Here is a 20049-nt window from a genome sequence, read left to right on the forward strand (position 1 = left end):
CTAATGTTTAAATAAATGAGAAAAATTGTTGGTTTTTGAGAGGGCAGTGTTAACGAGATGCTCCATTTTCCCATGCTGCAGAAGCTTCCTCTTTGTCATGCTGGAATGCCTAATAACCGAGCTTCTGTTGCAAAAAGGCAGCCAGCTGCACGTTCATCCAAACCTCTTGCCTGGTTGTTTTATGGAACAGCCCTGTGCACCACTGTCCACCCCTGCCACAAGATGACATTTGGTACAACCCACTGGAGCTTCTCTATCTGGTTTGCCACTGACTCAGTAGTACCACAGTAGCCAGCCTAACAGCATCTTGATCACATGCACACACACAGAAACACACATTCAAGAAAACAGATACACACACACATACCAAGAGTGAGAACATAAGAAGAGTTTCAAGAGAGAAGCAAATAAATCCTTTGGCTTGTTCTTCTGCTCTCAGTTTTTCATTGCTTTGCATCTCTGATATGACCCTGTTCAGTCCAAGATGTGAGTATGAAGAGCAAACCCTTTTATCTGTGTGCATGCATGTGTTAGTGAATGTTTGCCTGCTACTGTGTGTTTTTGAAAAGCATTATTTTCCCTACATCTCCCACTGCCAAGTAAGGCGTTCGGCTTGTAATATTTTAATTTCTGTATTTCTTAATAAAATATTTTATTATTAATATTCATGCTTTTTTAAATTCTTGTGGCAGTCTCAGTACATGCAAAGAAAGATAAATTTTTGAGAAATCTGCTGATAAAATATAAAGCTCTCAATTACATTCGCAAAAGATGTAGTATTGTTTTAGGTTTCTTTACAGCAAAGGTGAGAAATAGTTCAAGTCTAACTATTTCTAACACGGCCAAGGTCAGAACCTGGTCTCAGACCGTGAAGATTTGTGAGACCAAAACCTCTGTCAACTTAATTTTGTCATGCTCCCACTTACTGGTGAAGGATCAAACATGCATTTTTATCTTTTGTTCTTCAGCTGTAAAGTGAATGTCACCTTTAAGATCAGTCCTTAATAAGATTACTTTCCCAGGCATGCAGGAGCAGCAGCTCTGCATCTACTCTACTTTGAAGCGGGTGCAGACACCTCAGACGCTGTTTCTTTTTTTGAGGGGGTTGAAGAAAACTCAGTGCAGTCTGACAGACTTTACAGCGCAAATGAGACTTATATTGGATTGTGTCTATGTTATTCTACGAGATGAGCTTTAGTGGCATAATTCAACACTGAACACCTCTGAGTATCCTGCACAATAATGGAAGTTTTTGCTTCCAATCTGAACACTTCTCCCTTAACAAACACAAAAACCTTCATTAACCTTTTTCTTGCTCTCCTTTTATGTCAGATAAATATAATGTGTTAAATTACTGGCTATAGCTGCACTGCAAAGCCATGAGTATTGAAACTTATTTCTTCATGGCTGGCTCCTTCCAAGCTTGATCAGGTCAGTAGCAATGCAAGGAGATATGGAGTAAATCAAGTAAGCAAGAAGCATCAATGCAATTAAACCATGTTTAAATGTAGACTACTAGACTGCAGAATAATATATCAACTTTCAGCAGTTGCAGACATTAAACAAACTGTACTTTTGCACACTGCATTATTGAAAGAAAGAAAAGTGACAACACATTATGTTGATAAACAGATTAAATTAACAGGATGGAATACATGCAAAAATAAGGACTGTGTTCTGCACAATCAAATAAGCAAAAAAGTCAGAAAATAGTTAATGCTACTCTGTTTGTGCAGCGAGCAAGTTAATTACATGTTGTTTTCTATTGCAATAAAATGATCTAAATGTTGCTTTCTTCAGGAGCGCTAATTGGAATCAGACCAAAAGAAGTCCAAAAAAAATCACACGAAAACCACTAAAACAAACGGTGATTAGCTTAGAGGGATGCATGGTGGTTCTGATGGTTAGTCCTGTTGTCTCAGTTGCAAACTCTAGGAGTTTGGATGTCCTCCATGTGAATGCTGTGGTCCTGTTGGTATAAGGTTTATTTCTGCTTTCCAGAGCCAACCATGTTAGGCTAACTGGCAGCTCCAAATCATCCTCAGGTGTTTGTGTGTTTGCCTAGTTGTTTGTCTTGTGTTCCTTGGCCCAGTTATAGACTGGCAACCTGTCCACGGGGGTACACCGCCTCTGTTCCAGATCCTGTTGGCGTTGTTTTTATCCTTGCGGAAACCCAAGCAGAATTTAGCAGGTCAAGAAAACAGGCAGACAGAAAATTAAAATGCTATTAATGGGCAATAAATGAAACAGCTTGATTGTTAATTAACCAAGTAAACTAATTTCCTTAAAGGTGAGTTCTTGAGGAGAAGTATTGAACAGATTCATAAAGATCAACAGAAGTGCTGTTTTTTAAGATGGGTTATTTCCAATAATCTGAGCAGCTGTCATCATCTCAAATGTGAAATGTCCTCTGAAATGACATCAAAGTTGAACAAAATTAAATAGATAAATAATTAAAGATGGGTTTTAGCCACTGTATAAAAAATTGAAGAAACGGGGAAGAGAGAGAGAAGCAATTTTAGCAGGCTCTTTATCTGAGCAGAATCATATTCCTCTACGTGAAGACACAGAACAAAGAAACTCAAATTTCTCCTTGTTGTTCCACTTAACTGTAACCAGACCGCTCACCATTTCAGTGAAAATGTGGTGAAAGAATAGGTTTTCTCAGTGTGGTGGAGAATTTAAGGACAATTTCCCAGGGTTGCTGCCTGGTTACTGTTTTATGGAGAAAGCCTGCAGAGATTATGAATAAGAAAAGGTTTATTTTATTGTTGCTGTGTGATTTTGTTTCCAGTAAGATTAAGTCAGCTTTGACTTTGTGCCTGAATGGGGGATCAGTCTGGCTCCTTGTCTGCTATAAAGCAAAGCGACAGACTGTAAACTGTTGCAGAGGATTTATAACTCATTATGGCTGATTGCATTTGACCTCTTTGTGTCATTTAATCCAGTTTTGTCAACTAAACCTAAACATTAGATTATAGTAATGTCTGAAGTATGTATTTTAATATCTGTTTTTTAAATGTTATCCCTAAAGTTTTGCTCCAAATTAGTTAATTAGTGGAAACTTGACCTAAGCCCATAGTCATCAGTGCCTTCAAACATTGTGTGTCTCTTGAAGTTTTATTCTGTGATAGACCTACACAAAGTAGTCCATAATTGTAAAGTGGAAGGAACATGAAAAGAATGACAGGATTCTTTTTCAAGACTTTGACTAGGCCATTCTAAAACATAATTCTGTTTTGATCTAAACTACTCCAGTGTAGCTACGGTTGCAGGTTGAGGGTTGTTGTCTTACTGGAAGGTGAATTACCACCCCATGGGTAAAGTCTTTTGCAACCTATAACACCTTTTCTTCCTGTATTGCTCTGCATCTAGTTCCTTCCAGCTTCTTGAAGAAAAGCATCCCCCAGCATGATAGTGCCACCTCCATGTTTCAGTGTGGGGAAAATATTTATACTACACATTGCAATTGCTGCTAGTCCAAAAAGTTAAATTTCTTTCTCATCAGACCAGAGCATCTTCTTCCACTTGTTTGCTTTGTCCTCTACATGACTCATGGCAAAGTTTAAACAGGAAATTTATGGCTTTCTCTTAAGAATGACTTTCTTTTTAAAACTATTAGGGTACGGCACAACTAACTGTCCTACTATCATCAGATTACCCAATTTAAATTGTAAATCTTTGCACCAGACCCATCAAAGTCAACATGGGTAATTCAGCTGCTTTGTTCGGTGTATGCTCTCCTTGCTTGGCTTGTCAGTTTCGTTGGGTATCCATGTCTTGGTGGGTTTGCAGTTGTGCCATAGTATTTCCATGTGTTTTAGACAACGAATGATCTTTAAAACAGCTGGACTCCATGAGAGTTGGACTTCTGAAGGCAACGTGTTGATCTCAACTTTCGACCTTTATTTGACAACCATTCCACTTCACAAGTATTCTCTACTTTGTGTTGGCTTATCATATAAAATACCGATCAAATATGCTGAAGTCTGTGGTTTTAGAGACACAGTGTAAAAATGTTTGAGGGGTATGAACACTTTTGATAGGGACTGTGAATTATTATCAGCATAATCAAAAGGAAAACATTCTTTTGGAACGATAAACCAAACCAACAAAACAAACCTTAGGATTTTCAGTTTTTAAGGAATGTTAAGTGCTAAGGTTGTGCCATTTTAATAAGAAGATCAACTTTATTGATCCTACAAGAAAATACATAAAATATGCTATCAATACTATCAATGCATTTCATGATTTATTTGTATTCTCTGTTACCCTCAGAATTACAGGACCAAAAACCTGCCAATTTTTTTCTCCTTTCTGTTTTCTTCACTTTGTCGATGTGAACTTGACATGTTTTCTGTAAAAACAACCATTAATCTCAGCTATTGTCCCTTTCATTTTGAGAATAGTGAGTTATTTAAAAATACTAAGTTCATTAATAAAAATGAGGCAACACGCATGATATCTGTTGGCAGTTTCATATATCTTGTTCTGTCTCTTCACTTGAGTTACAATAAAAGAGGCAAACACCATTTAACTTCTTTTTGCCTATGCCAAAGCAACTTGTGTGTGTGTGTGTGTGTGTGTGTGTAGCTTATATGTGAAGTCTGCTCCGGTGATGCTAATTATGGCATGTAGGAATCTGTTTACGAATAAGCACACTGATTACCTCCTGAGGTTTTGCTCCCGTTGAGAGAGACAACTGTGCTCAGCATCATCCTGGTATCTTGTCCTGTTTAATGGCTCCATCATGCAGTCAATCACACTGTCTTTGCATTGCTCAGTAAATGCATCATAAAACATCAGAAAGTTTTGTTTTCGAAGCCTGATTTGTGCACGACTGTGTTGTTCCTGTGCATGTTGAAACAGGTAGAGTTAAAATATGGATGTCTATGTTTGTTTGCCCACAATAATACAAAACCGCATGCATAAGATGGCTCGGGGACTTTGAATTTTTGCACTCCTTTGAATTTTGAGACATTTAAAACATATAGGTTTTATATGAATTCTTTCAGCTGTATTTTCCACAAACTAGTAACATGTAGATGAGTGCATGGTCCTAGATAAGTGATAGTTTAGCTGTGTGGTGGGGCCAAGCTGCCCACCAGCAGAGAAACCGCCGGCTGCAGAGAAGCTCTCCAACAGGGCACTGTTGGGCCACAAGCTGTCAGAAAATATCTCTCTCTGCTGTGGGAAGCAAATGCACGTACACATATCTAATTTTCCTTTCATTCAGACCCATACTTAATTAATTGTAGCTCCCAGCCATTTGACAGTCACACTGTGTGAGTGTATGTGCAGCTGGCCCAGTCACACTCCATTCACCACCCATCTGTCCATGTCAAGCCGGACTCCTTCTCATTTTTTTCCTCCCCTTCTCTTTCTGCCTTTTTATGCCTCTCTTTGGGCAAATCAACACCCCACAACCATGGTGCAAACACTGAACTGTTGGCATAGACTGTAATCAAGGTGATTTATGATTAATTGCCTGGTGAGAACATGTGTAAGGATATGTATGCAGAACGGATGGTGGAAACAGAGCCAGAAGGTGGCTGATGTTTGAAGTCACCTTGCAAACTATAGACAAAAATGAAGCAGCGTAATTGTTGTTTAAGCTTAGGTCAATTTGAGACTCTCGCTGTACGGCAGCCTGCAAGACACACCAGCATCATATTAATAACATAAAAAGTTTGAACAAAAATGTAAAACAATAATAATATAGATAATATGTTTTAGCACATTGGTTATTACATATGTATGGTTTATTGCATTCCCCCGTCTGTCCATTTTAGCCATTCTGACAACTAGTGGTTAAATATGTGATTTCACAGGAAAAAAAGGTAGCTGTAACACAGAGGGCCAGATTTAAAAAGAGCTATTCACAAGAAGCACCAAAAAATTTTGTTTGAATGGTTGTCAGTGGTGCCCCAATTGGGCCAAGAGTCTTATGTGTGCAGGGGGTGTGTAACGTTTAAACTTTAAAGGTGTGATGAAGGTCAGCAATGGGTGGAGGGAGAGCCAGCACCGTTACACCATGCTCCATACAGCCTGAGTATACTCTGGTTACACTAGCACTTTCTCTGGCATCTCTAAGAGTACTTTAAGTCATAGCAACAACGTTTAGCAGTTTTCAAACTTTTTTAAGTTTCTGTACACCTTGATACCTGCAACCAGTCAATTCCAAATTGAGATCACAGGTAAAGTGAAACAAATCCTTTTCTGTGCAGATAAAACCATCTTGGATCAGAATTAAAGCTGGTTAGTTAATTTGAGCATTCCCTTCTGTTGTTTGCTTTGTCCACTTTGTTTATTAGCTTTGTTGCTCTTGACTCCATCAGCACAAAGTTAATTGGTTGCTCTTTCATGCAGACATGAGCATGAGTGGAGAGTTGAAGTCGAGCCGCTCCAGGGCAGCTAGTAAGAGGGCCAGCAACACCACTTATGGGTGAGTATGAACCCTACCATCCACATGCACACACAGATCCAGACATTCTAATTTCCTCACACTCTCAGAGATAATCATGTGTTCTCTTATTTGCTGCAGCCAGTTGTCTGAAACTCTGCCGCATCTTAGCTTTCCAATCGTTTTCATTATTAGCTTCATGCCTGCTGTGTGTTTAAGCGGCTTTTGATTTCAGGTGCGACCTCCATCAGTCAATGTTTTAATTTATCTGTTGATATAGTATGAGATTGTGATTACTGTTTATTGCTGGCAGGTCAATGCAACACCATGGAGCTACATGGGCTTTGTGATTAGAAGGAAAATGGAGGGTGTTGCAGAGAGATGACTTTGTGTTGGCTCATTGAGTTTGTTTGTACCTTTTAACGGGAAGAGACCAGAAAGATATTACTGGTTTCGGTGTCTGCAGCATCAGTCTATAGCTGGATTAGATTCTCAATTTTTGACTTAGACTCAACTACTGGCCTCATTTGTGTAGTTTGTCCGGCATGTTCGAGAAGTCTATAAGTATAGTATAAGGCTCCTAAGTAAGCCACACTGACTCGGATATTATAAAGTAAACCGTTCTGCACTCAACTATTATCCACATGCAAACATCGATTTCCAAATGTTTAAAGCGCTTTGTAACATGAGATTTTGAAAGACCAATTTTTTTGTGTACCTGTTGCTTTTTGCACAAGAAACTTAAAGATAAACAGAGCCATTTGAATTTTTTGTTTTTTGTTTGTTTTTGTTGTGTTCTCTGTCTGGCAAGATTTACCCTGACCCTGAAGTCACTAAACTTTGACTGTGAGCAAAAAAAAGGTTAATTAGTTATAGAAAATGGTAAACAATGTCAATGAATGAAGAAGCTACAGCTGTTAGGGGAGAAACACCAGTAATGGTTTAAATGTTTAGCCACTGTCACACTGTTTCCTACCTTGACATGTATGCTTGTGTTTTGAAAAATGTGGTAGATGTCACACATGGGTGTAAACGTGGGAAAATTAAGTATTTCAATTCTGGGAAAAATAGCTAAAGCACAGTGAGACTAGATGGAGGGATTCTGTGAAGAGCAATTTTCAAGTCTTGCCAAGTCTTCTGCAGCCTCTAACAATGTTTCTAGCAGTCTTTAGTTTCATCCATCTTCCCATAAACTCTGATCAGCTTCCCTGACCCTGCTAAAGAAAAGCATCCCCACAGAATGACACTTGTTCAGGGTGGCATGTGATGTTAGTTTTCTACCACCCACAGCATTTTGAAGAAGGGTCAAAAAGTCCAATGTTGCTCTCAAATGACAAGAACACCTGGCATTACAAGTAAAGCACAAGTAACTCCTGATTGATCAATGTCAACCAATTCTTTCACCTGAGCTGTATATCTCTGCAGCTCCTCCAGAGTTACCAAAGGCTACTTGGCTGATTTTAGTAAACTGTTTTACAAATCTGAGGCAACCACTACAAAAGTCTGAACAACATTCTGCTTTTAGCTGGATCTAGGAACATCCAAGAGGAAGCAACGGCCTGATCAGAGTCTTGTTACTGGTGTGTTGATGGTCTTAGTCTCTACCAAATTTAGATCAGGTCAGACTGTTTTTTTTAAAATACTTTTAAAACATATAAAAACAGTAAAATTGTTATGGAAATGGACAGGAAGTTGGGTGTAGTGGTGGCCAGGGGTAAAGCATGCGACCTGTGTATGGAGGCCTTGGTTCTTGACACAAGTTCTTGCTGGTTTGAATCCCAGCCTGTCAATGTTTACTGCATCTCCTCATCCTCTCTCCACCCTGTTTCCTGTCACTCAGACCAGTTACAGGCTAGTTCTTCCACCGGGTTTATCTACCTGACATATCACTGATGCTGGAAGTATTATTGCTGTGTTACAATTCTGTATTCTTTCCTCACCTTGCCACTGTTCGGGTCCAGAATGTCTAATCCAGCTCTTTCTCTCTCCTCTATGTCTGACCTTAACCTGAAAGATTATTCGCTCTGCCCCCATGTTGTTTTTTAGCAGCGTGCATCAGTGCATTAATGAGGTTAGTCATACGGAACAACACGCATGCATGCTCGCAAAGAAAAACACCTGGGTTTTCAGCATTGATATGGCTTCATATCGCCCATGTGAAAAAGAGCTTGTCAAGTCCAATAAGAAATGGAAAGTAAATGGTCTACAACAGCACCAGCAGGTCTGTGAAGCTCTTCACATTCACACTTTCACACTTTGAGTGTGATGTTAACATTTAACATAGTAAAGCTTACACAGAGATGTTATAGTTGTTAAATTAAACTGAGTATCATTTTCTTGCTATGCCTTTTAATTAGTGCAATGTGAAATTATCCAGAGGAAAACCTGAATGAATAAAGCAAACTGTTTTCACCGCTGCATCCTTATCACGTGATACATTTAATGAATATGTGCTCTATACCTCCGCTCTTCAAAATGTTGTTTCTTTTTTTTTTCGACTATGTCCTCTTTGTGTGTGTGTGTGTGTGTGTGTGTACGTGTGTGTGTGTGTGTGTGTGTGTGTGTGTGTGTGTGTGTGTGTGTGTGTGTTTGTGTGTGTGCCACAGTACCTCCCTTTCTTCTAATATTGCATTTTTGGTATCAGCACCATATTATAACATCTTTGCAAACACCATGAAATGTTCGGGTAGATTTTTCTTGTTTCTTATATTTTTATGGAATTTGATTTATAGATATAAGGACGATGCATGTTTTTGAAACAGTCTGAAGATACTTTCACAAATATGTTGTTTAAGGAAATCAGATTTTACTGATCCAATATGAAACAATGGTTTCTGAATAACAATGTACATTTTTTATTGGAATATGTGGAGCTGATGCAAATCATTGAATCCTGCTTGTCTTTATTCCTTTATAGTTTTTGCAAAGGTTTATGGCTGTCTCTTTTCTGTTTGGCTAACACACACACACACAAAATTGCAAAATCCAATATCCTGGCATATTCCCTCTAGTCACATGTGGATGGAAAATAGCATAAATATGATTCAATGTTTTCACTTTATTGTGTAATAGAAGACAGCACCCACCCCCAAACTCCAAATACTTTTTAAATTCCAAATAAATGGGACAAGTAAATTGTAGCTTATTCCAATTTCCTGTACATGATCATTTCCCAGAGCCAGAAATTACTACACAAATGTAAATCATGTGGAGACAGCTACCAAAGATTTCTCTGTCCAGACTCCAACCCTCCTGCGCTGTGGGGCTGGCAGCAGAGAGCTCTGTCTGCTCCCACCTCTCTCCATCCTCACAGTCGGCCAACAAGCACTTCTGCCTGTGGCCCAGATAATTCAGGAAAGACAAAAACTCAAACTCCTGCATGAGACTCCAAAGCTGCATAATCTGCTTATCCAACTCCATGCAGGTTTACATTTCAGAACTGATTTCATTGCTGGAAAGTTTGATTAGTCTTTGTATGATTAATTTTTTTTTTAATCAGTTGGAAAATCCAGTAAAGTCTTTTCATATTGTGTTCTGATGAAATTATTTCACGTTTAATGGTAGCAAGCCTGCTTTCTCTTGCCCCCATCTCTTTCCCCCTCACAAACCTCCCCTCAGGCTGTTTCCTGTAGAGCGACCATGACGACACATGGATCTTATCATTTATTATTAGTTTCTGACAGACACAGGTGTCCTTTAACACAGTGAGCCCCAGCTGTGGGTGGAGAGAGTGGCGAGCTTTTCCCCACCCAGAAACAGATGCTGCGGCCTGTGTATGCTTCAGTGAACAACTATAGAAGCTTGCTGTTCCGTGTGCCCTTTATAGAGAGACTCAGGTGCCACACAAAGGTTCTGAAAGGATGCTTTTGCTAATAGATAACCCATGAACTGGGATTGGGGGACATGTTTTTTACTTTCATTGGTTGTTTTGTTTTTACTTACAATGAAGATGGTAAAAGAAAATCCAAGTCTGGCTTAGTTTAACACTGCAGGCCTGGGTTATGGGTTTGACCTGACGTACTGTGTAACCCAAAACATGAATTTGAGTGAATAATATCTGACGTTAAGGTTAGCACCAATACCACAATCTGAATAAGTAAACAACAAATATTTGAATTAAAATGAATGATCCATGCATCCATTTTCTACTCCGGCCTAATCCTTATAGGGTCAATGAGGTGGCACATCTCCAGCAGTCCTTGAGCAAGGATATTCAGCTTCTCTGAATAAACCCAACATTAGGGCTAAAGAAACTCAGTCGAACCTCATTGCTGATCCAGATGTTTGGTCAAGTTATTATAGCGCTGATTTTATTATCTGCTTCATTTGTCCTCTCAGTGTAGAGGGGAAGGTAGGGAGCATAAAGGGAGGATGGGGATTGGCCACCAAGCACAGAGTGAATGGAACATCTGCTCTCTGGTAGTTTGGTTTGTTTATTTCCACTTCAGTCTTAATTCGATATCAGTAATTGTCAGAAGAGCAAGAAGTAGGACAGGATCAATGCTGCAGGGTGATGTTTGGTGTTTTTTGTACATCTAAGGAGGGTGGCCAGAATAACAGAGGTTTAATTAAATGTTGTGTATTTGTTGTTTATTAATCACAGGGAGACATTTAGGTAAAAGGCTAATCTAATGACATTTGTTTCATCCTGAAGCAATAAATCTGAGTCAAATAACATATAACTTAAACAACATATAAGATGAATAAAGCTTCCATCCAATGCTGTTTACATTGTTTCCATTAAAGCTTCAACTTGTCCTACTGAAGCCATGTTTCTCAAGTTTCTCAATCTTGGTAATATCCTCAAAAGTAATAAAAAATGTGGCTAAAACTCTAAAAGAAAAACATTGTAATACAGAAAGAGATAATGGAACTGATCATACCGATTTGTTCTTATTTTATCTCTTTCTCCATCTCATTTGTTGCTGTGGAACACTTGGCACTTTCTGACAGATTGTATATGTGTATCCAGCCTGTGGCGCCGTTGGCTGACATCTGTAAACGCACCACATGCTGCAGGAAAGCAAAAGGCAAAGCTAAAGTTAATTGTTTTTTGCAGTCAAACTCTCTCTGCTCAATCTATGTATTTATGTTAATTGACTCCTGTTAATCAAAACTAAATCCTGTATAGTTTCATGTCAGTTCAGATGTTTATTTAATAACATCGTATTGCTACATTAACACTTTCTTGAAAGAGAAAAATCTAGATATTTTCACAGAGATCTAGATTTAGAAATTGTACATAGTGTAAATAATTCAGTAGTAGTTGACTGAGTTTGTAAAGCGGTAGGAATAGATCAGTTTGCAATTTTATTTACTGCTGATTGAAGATGGAAGAAGGACATATAATATGCGAAGATGTGACTTGATAATATTGTGAAAGTATTTTATCCTGTTTAAAATAAACTTGAACGTAAAGGCAGGAATGATATCTGTCAATTAATCCATTTATTGTTATTATTGATTGTTGTTTTATTGTTATTGTTATGAAGTAGCAAGTTGTTTTTCTTAATTTATGAACAGGCAGTTCAAGTAGATGTTTTTTTTCTATTATTTGCACACTGAGATCCACACAGTCACTTTGAGGTCTTATCTAAGATCTTCCTATTTCATTTCACTGAGAGTAGTGTTTATGTTTTCTTATGCTTGCACAGTGTTTAAAGGAAAAAAATCTAGTTTAAAGAGTTATTTGTCTGAGAGATGGTTATAATAGTGCTTTAAGCGTGAGTAGAAATCTCTCTTGGCTGCCAATGTTTCCAGTCAAATATCACACAAACAGGCCAACGTAGCAGCTAGGTCTTAACTTAAGATTTGAACAGCATATTACAGTACTATAAGCTAATGCTAAGTGCAGTTTCACCTAAAATACAAATGATTCTAAAATCTTACCACAATGAAATTATGACTAAACACTGTGACTACAAGTAACTGACCTTAACCTGCCTTCTTAATCTGCCTTTATTACTACAGAACTACTTGTAGTTCTGTAGTAATAAAACTTATCACATTGTTGGTAAAAATGTTTTTAATACTTTGTCACAAATTTGCAAAGGTGTTTGCCGGTGGTAAATGTGTCCAAACCTGAGTATTTGTGCTTTTCTAATCTTTTAACATACAGCTTTACCAGACAAATCAACTGTCTCTGTGATGCAGTTTAGCCACATTTAAATGCATTATGAATATGTATAGGGGAAAACCTGAGCATAGTTATGTAAATTACAGCCAAAAAAAATGGCTTGGTATTTTCAAAGACCAGAGTTGTTTGCCTTACTAAGATTACACATAGAAAGTTCCATCTGCTGAAAGCCTGTGGTAGTTTTAGTGCAGGAGAAGAAAAACGAAAAGCTGCTACCTCACGGCTGGAAGGTAATTGATCTGTTTTAATTCTGTCCAGCACCCACACAACTTATGAATGGGTTTTCTTGCGGTACTCCAGCTAACGTGCAAATTAAAATACAAGGGCAGTTCTAATTTGGCCTTAGGTTTTAGGTTTTGAGCCTGTATTTGTTTGTGTTGCCCTGTGATGGACAGGGCAGTCTGTCGCCTAAGGTTAATAAACAGAACTCAAATTAATTCTGCAATGATCCATTTGTACTGCACAACTTAAGTCAGGCTGTCACCTTGTGATAAAAATTGAAGCTTCATTGTGACATTAACAGGATGTCATGACATACTAGTTTTTTTCTGATATAATAACATGATATATAAAAATACAAAGTTTAAATTACTTTTATACAGACTATGTGTTAATATTTTACAAATATTTTCAACTTAAATCAGTGCTTTTTGATCTTTCCACTGTCTTTTAAAATTGGCTGCAGAACTTATTGATCATTGCCTCATCAGGTCAGGACCTAGAGTTTTTTGTTATTTAAATTAAAGTGTAATTATATTATACTAAACCATTTCCTTTATTTATTTGATCATGTGACAGCACCTGCTGTGTTTGTAACTGAAGAGAGAATGTCAACCTCATGAAAAAGCACATGCAGATTGCTCCCATCAGCTGAAGTGGGTGTCAAGCAGCTGCAAAAACTGAAGAGATTGCATTGCCTCATGATTTCCACCCTTTGTGTATTTCTAATGGTAGCTCAACAAACTATAGGGGGCCTTACCCACTTTTAGCAGGAAAAATATTGTAGGCGCATGATTGTATTGGACGTTAATCTCAGTCCTGCAGCAAACACATAGAAAGCTTCTTGTTTTGGGTTTGAAAAAGTTGATGTTTTGTAGACCACATGTGAGAAATCATCTGTGGCTAATTTAGCGAGAAGTTGATGAAACCTCCAAAAAACGTGAACTATTATGAAAATCAAACATTTTTTCCAGCAACACAAATAATTTAGTTTTCATTTTAGGGCCTATTTTATATTTCAACATCAACCCAGGTTTGGACAAACCCTGCTTTTATCATTATGGGACACAGTAGTGTTTGACAAATTTCATAGCTTTTGTTTCAAGCATGTTTGTGTTCTCCAGATGTTCTGTTTGAAATATCTTGAAGGTATCAGCACCTAGCCTATTTTTATTACCATTGCTTCACTTTATTCATCTTAGAAACACTTGGAGGGCTTTAGCGATGTGCTTTCTCTTATTAGGACATATTTCATTTCCTATGAGCTTCTGGAGAATGAGGAATGAAGTAGTTTAAAAACATATTTGTCAAACATGCATTACCAAATCTTTCCTTTTGGACAATTGATCCACTATGTCAATGGCATATTATATATCTTCCAGTTTTACAAGAGTTCCTTTCATTGTTTGTTTATCTAGTAACTTCTTCTTTTCCTTTTTCTTAAGTACAATCAGACAGATGCTGTCTATGTCTTTCACACTTAACAGTTACAGAAACATTGATTGGCTTTTGGGCAAAAATGAAGGACTTACCCCTTGGTTTTCATGCTACACTTAACACTCAGTGTACTGTTCGTTGTTCGATGCAGGAAGATGACACCACGGCTCTAATTCGTGGTACTCAGGCTTGTTTCGTTAACTCCATATTCTGCTACAATGTTAACTGACCTTCTATATCTGGTATTTTCACTGTTTCTGAAAATCCATAATCAGATAATGCTGGGTTGTCCCTATCTGTACCTTCAATTGTAAACTTGTCTAAGCTGGAAAAGCTAAAGAAAGCACTCTAAAATGTAATAATCAAACAATGCCATGTAGAAATGTGTTAATCTGATAAAATTATGGTAAAAACATACAAATGCAGGACTCATACATAGATTGAACAATGCAAAAGTGGCACAAGACCTCTTCCCTTTTACAGTATGAAGGATTTGATCGATTTGATTAAGATAACTTTTCCAAAGCATCTATCCATCCTGGATAATCACAAATCAATCATGTTTCCAGCATTTTCATCTCTTGAGCTTCTGTTCTCATATAACTGCACGACTAACTGGCAGACTGGGTGAAAGACCATACCTGGCAAGCATGTCAGCATGGTGCCAGTTTTCACTTACTCCATGGCCAAAAACAGCCCAGTAACAATGCACCAAAGCCTACTGTTCCCTTCCCTTTCCACTTTAACATCAATTTTACAGCATAACTGCCATTTTCACTTTGCTGTCCAGCCTCCCTCTCTATCCCCTGACAGCTTTCTCTCTGCATGGATACACAGACAATGTGCTGTTTGCAGTTCATTCCTAAGAGGTGACTGGAGCTGTACTGTAGGTAAAGGTCAGTGCAGTTTGAGGTAGATGTACTGCTGGGGAAAAGGTCAATTCCCGCAGAGGAGGAAGGAAAGTGCATCAGATGGTTTCAGGGCCACTGACAAAGCCTCTGAGATGGTGGGAAACAGGAGAGAGGAGGAGATGGTGGACAGAACATCCTCGCTGCACACAGGATGTTAGGGGGAGATAAATTGAGGAGGACAAAATAGAAAATATGACTTGAGAATATTTTCTAATTGTTTCAGAATGTGTGTACCTTAGTTTACAGTGTCTTACTAAAGTATTTACACCCCCTGAATTTTCCACATTTTGTTACGTTAACGTTATGTGATGGACCAAGACAAAGTAGTGTATAATTGTAAAATGATGCATTGTAAAATGAGGTTTTGCCACTGATTCTCAAGTGGATTTAGATCTGGACTTTGACTGTGCCATTCTACATCATGAATTATGCTTTGATGTGAACCATCCTGCGGTTGTTCTGGCTGTATGCTTATGGGATTGTTGTCCTACTGGAGGGTGAACCTCTGCCACAGTCACTTATTTCTTGGAGCTGAAGTTTACTTCCTGGATTAGCAAGAATTTAGCTCTTGTTATCCTCCCATCAGCTCTAACCAGCTTCCCTGTCTCTGCTTAAGAAAGCATCCCCACAGCATGATGCTGCCACCACCATGATTCCCTGTGGGGATGGTTTGAATAAAATGATGTGTAGTGTTAGTTTTCCACCACACACAGTGTTTAATTTTGATCTCATCCCTGTAGAGCACATGTTTATTCTACCTTATTATGACTTGTGGCAAACTGGGAAATTACTTCTTATATCTTTCTTTCTATATTGGCTTTCTTATTTTTATACTCCATAAGGGCCAGATTTGTGGAGGGCACAAACATATTTGTACTGTTAACAGATTCTCCCACCTGAGCTGTGTGTCTTTTCAGATCCTCCACAGATACCATGGGCCTCTTGGCTACTTACCTGATTAAAGGTCTCATTGCCAGGCCAATCAGTTTATGTGGACTGCCTTTTATTGGTAGGTTTACAGTTATGGGATAATTCTTTCTCTTCCAAATGATGGGTTGAACAATGCTCAATGTGATGTTCGAAGCTTGCAATATTCTGGGTTAATATGACCTATTTATGCTTTAAACTTCTCCCCAACCTGTCTGCTATGTTCATTGGTCCTTGATGCTGTTTGTTCACTAATGTTCTCTAATAAACTTCAGAGGCTTTCACAGAAAAGCAGATATACTGAGACTAATTTGCACACTGGTGGACATTATTTACTATTTACAGTACAGACCAAAAGTTTGGACACACCTTCTCATTCAAAGAGTTTTCTTTATTTTCATGACTATGAATATTGTAGCTTCACACTGAAGGCATCAAAACTATGAATTAACACATGTGGAATTATATACTGAACAAAAAAGTGTGAAACAACTGAAAATATGTCTTATATTCTAGGTTCTTCAAAGTAGCCACCTTTTGCTTTGATTACTGCTCCACACACTCTTGGCATTCTGTTGATGAGCTTCAAGAGGTAGTCACCTGAAATGGTTTTCCAACAGTCTTGAAGGAGTTCCCAGAGATACTTAGCACTTGTTGGCCCTTTTGCCTTCACTCTGCGGTCCAGCTCACCCCAAACCATCTCAATTGGGTTCAGGTCCAGTGACTATGGAGGCCAGGTCATCTGGAGCAGCACCCCATCACTCTCCTTCTTGGTCAAATAGCCCTTACACAGCCTGGATGTGTGTTTGGGGTCATTGTCCTGTTGAAAAATAAATGATGGTCCAACTAAACGCAAACCGGATGGAATAGCATGCCGCTGCAAGATGCTGTGGTAGCCATGCTGGTTCAGTATGCCTTCAATTTTGAATAAATCCCCAACAGTGTCACCAGCAAAGCACCCCCACACTATCACACCTCCTCCTCCATGCTTCACGGTGGGAACCAGGCATGTAGAGTCCATCCGTTCACCTCTTCTGTGCCGCACAAAGACACGGTGGTCGGAACCAAAGATCTCAAACTTGGACCCATCAGACCAAAGCACAGATTTCCACTGGTCTAATGTCCATTCCTTGTGGTCTTTAGCCCAAACAAGTCTCTTCTGCTTGTTGCCTGTCCTCAGCAATGGTTTCCTAGCAGCTATTTTACCATGAAGGCCTGATTCACACAGTCTCCTCTCAACAGTTGTTCTAGAGATGTGTCTGCTGCTAGAACTCTGTGTGGCATTGACCTGTTCTCTAATCTGAGCTGCTGTTAACCTGTGATTTCTGAGGCTGGTGACTCGGATGAACTTATCGTCCGCAGCAGAGGTGACTCCTGGTCTTCCTTTCCTGGGGTGGTCCTCATGTGAGCCAGTTTCTTTGTAGCGCTTGATGGTTTTTGCGACTGCACTTGGGGACACTTTCAAAGTTTTCCCAATTGTTCGGACTGACTGACCTTCATTTCTGAAAGTAATGATGGCCACTCGTTTTTCTTTACTTAGCTGCTTTTTTCTTGCCATAATACAAATTCTAACAGTCTATTCAGTAGGACTATCAGCTGTGTACTGTATCCACCTCCTGCGCAACACAACTGATAGTCCCAACCACATTTATAAGGCTTGAAATCCCACTTATTAAACCTGACAGGGCACACCAGTGAAGTGAAAACCACTTCAGGTGACTACCTCTTGAAGCTCATCAACAGAATACCAAGAGTGTGCGGAGCAGTAATCAAAGCAAAAGGTGGCTACTTTGAAGAACCTAGAATATGAGACATATTTCAGTTGTTTCACACTTTTTTGTTCAGTATATAATTCCACATGTGTTAATTCATAGTTTTGATGCCTTCAGTGTGAAGCTACAGTATTCATAGTCATGAAAATAAAGACAACTCTTTGAATGAGAAAGTGTGTCCAAACCTTTGGTCTGTACTGTAGGTCACTTCTGAACATTGTAGGTTGCACTGGAGTTTATGTAAAGGTGTTAGAGTAAATGGGCTTGCCACACGTTTCAGATTTGTATTTGATAAAACAAATTAAAACCATGTATTACTGTCCTTCCACTTCACTATTCTGTGTTACTTTATGTTGCTTTATTACATAAAAAACCCTAAAAATACTTTAAAATATGTGGTTATAACGTGACAAAATAGGAAAAACTGAAGGGGGTATAAAAACATTTCCAACATAGTGTATACCCAACTACTGCTGTAGTTTAAAGCAAAACCAGTCCAGTCGCGGGGGCTTATATGTGTAGGTTTGTTCCTCTGCTAATGAAGTCATCACCAGCCTTACTCCTTACTCGTTTCTGCCAGGAGAAAAGTGAGGGAAGCAAGTGGGAAACGGAATAAAGAGGGCATAAATGAGGATTATTGTGAAAAGGTTGGCTATAAGCAGGGTGCAACACGAAGGAACAGTGAAAGACAAGAGTGAAACAATTGAAAGAAACAACAGCACAGAGGAAAGAAAAATGCAGATGGAGAAGAAATAAGAGCAGCCAGGGAACGTGAGGGGTGAAGAAAGCAAGGGAGCGAAAGCAAGTGAGCACTGCATTGCATGTCATTGCCCCCCTGGCATGAACAATCCATCTCAAATTGATCTTCCAGCTCGACCCAGCAGGGCATTCGGAATCAATCTCAAATTGATCTCTGTGCCAGAGGTCGGGAAAACTAGCAGTGGAGCTTATCAGAAATATAGTGGTGCTGTGAGGATCTGACAGGGAAACTTATCACACTGCACAACAGGAAATGGGCTCTGAGCCCCTCGGGGCGTAAAGAGGACGAGCCCTCTCCCTATACACACACACAGATTCAATGTCTCTGCGTGTACCCAACCCAGCTGTGCGCTGACACATGCTCCCCAATGTTCAGCACAGTAAGGAGAAGGCGACCTGCGCAGAGGTGCCGATGCTGTTACATACCTACAGGGCACCTGGAAAAATACAAACTTTGTCATAGTATAATATGTCGATATATTTTTAAGCCAGACAGGTGAAATTCAGAGCCTGGAGCTGCTAATGACTTATAACACATTTAATGTGTCTTCAGCGAGGCTGTGTGAAAGGCCCGAGGAAGGGCGATCAATACCAGCCTGCATTTAGACACTCAGTCAGCTTAGGGGAGCAACTTGCCACTTCAGGCTTAGTAAAAAAAAACAACCCTTATAAACAGCCATCCCAAAGTGACTTTCAGTGAAGTCGCAAACTAAGAAAAATATAGACAAAGTAGATCGCAAAACAGTGCAAAAAGTTTAAACCCTTACTCATTTAATGAAATATCTTGCTTCCAGACATCTTTTGCAGTGGGTTTCTGAAGGTCTTTTAAAGTTTTGTATCTAGAGATGCACCAATCAGTCAGCCAAACATCAGAATCGGCCAAATTTCTACTTAAATATTCCATTCAGTTCACAGCACTTCATCTCAAGGTACTTTAAAATAGAAACAGGTCCAATTTATACACAGAAACGTTTAATCCAATAATATTATCAGATTAAAATTCAATTATATACATTCTAAATCAATCCCAGCCATAATAAAATGCAGTCATGCTTAGTTTATCAATCTCAACTTGTAAAAGAAATTCTTAGGAATTTTATTTACTCTTTGACATTGTGGCAATCCCTCATACTGAGCATGCTTGTGGTGACAGTGGAAAATAAACTCTCTTGTAACAAGAAGAGACTTCAAGCAGAATCCAGCTCATTGTACACAGAAACAGTGGTCTGGAGAACTTTGTATGTTCAAAACAAAGTAATGGCAGTAGTAGGTATTTTTAGTGGCTTCATCTGGGAGAGAAACACAACTAAACAGGTAAAATTAAATGCATAAAAACTGAAAAAAATCTCACTGTTCTTGGTCTATAAATGCATCAACCAAATCCATGCACCAAGACGAACTTTAAGTTTTATTAAATTCAATCAAAGGTTAGATGAATAAATGAGAATAGTCTTGTAATTCTTCTATTTTCTGTTGGATTCAAAT

General features: G+C 38.8%; 1 protein-coding gene across 1 annotated transcript in view; it reads left to right on the forward strand.

Annotated features, from left to right (window-relative positions):
- The first annotated feature begins 296 nt into the window (after window positions 1-296).
- Window positions 297-20049, forward strand: part of si:dkey-234i14.2 (RNA-binding Raly-like protein) — a 53491-nt gene continuing 33738 nt past the window's right edge. The window contains exons 1-2 of the mRNA XM_047363364.1: window positions 297-486; window positions 6370-6445. Of these exons, the coding sequence (XP_047219320.1) occupies window positions 465-486; window positions 6370-6445 (98 nt within the window). The 5' untranslated portion in view covers window positions 297-464. The remainder of the gene's footprint in view (window positions 487-6369; window positions 6446-20049) is intronic.

The sequence above is a fragment of the Girardinichthys multiradiatus genome, chromosome 4, assembly GCF_021462225.1.
Source record: "Girardinichthys multiradiatus isolate DD_20200921_A chromosome 4, DD_fGirMul_XY1, whole genome shotgun sequence".
Lineage (NCBI taxonomy): Eukaryota > Metazoa > Chordata > Actinopteri > Cyprinodontiformes > Goodeidae > Girardinichthys > Girardinichthys multiradiatus.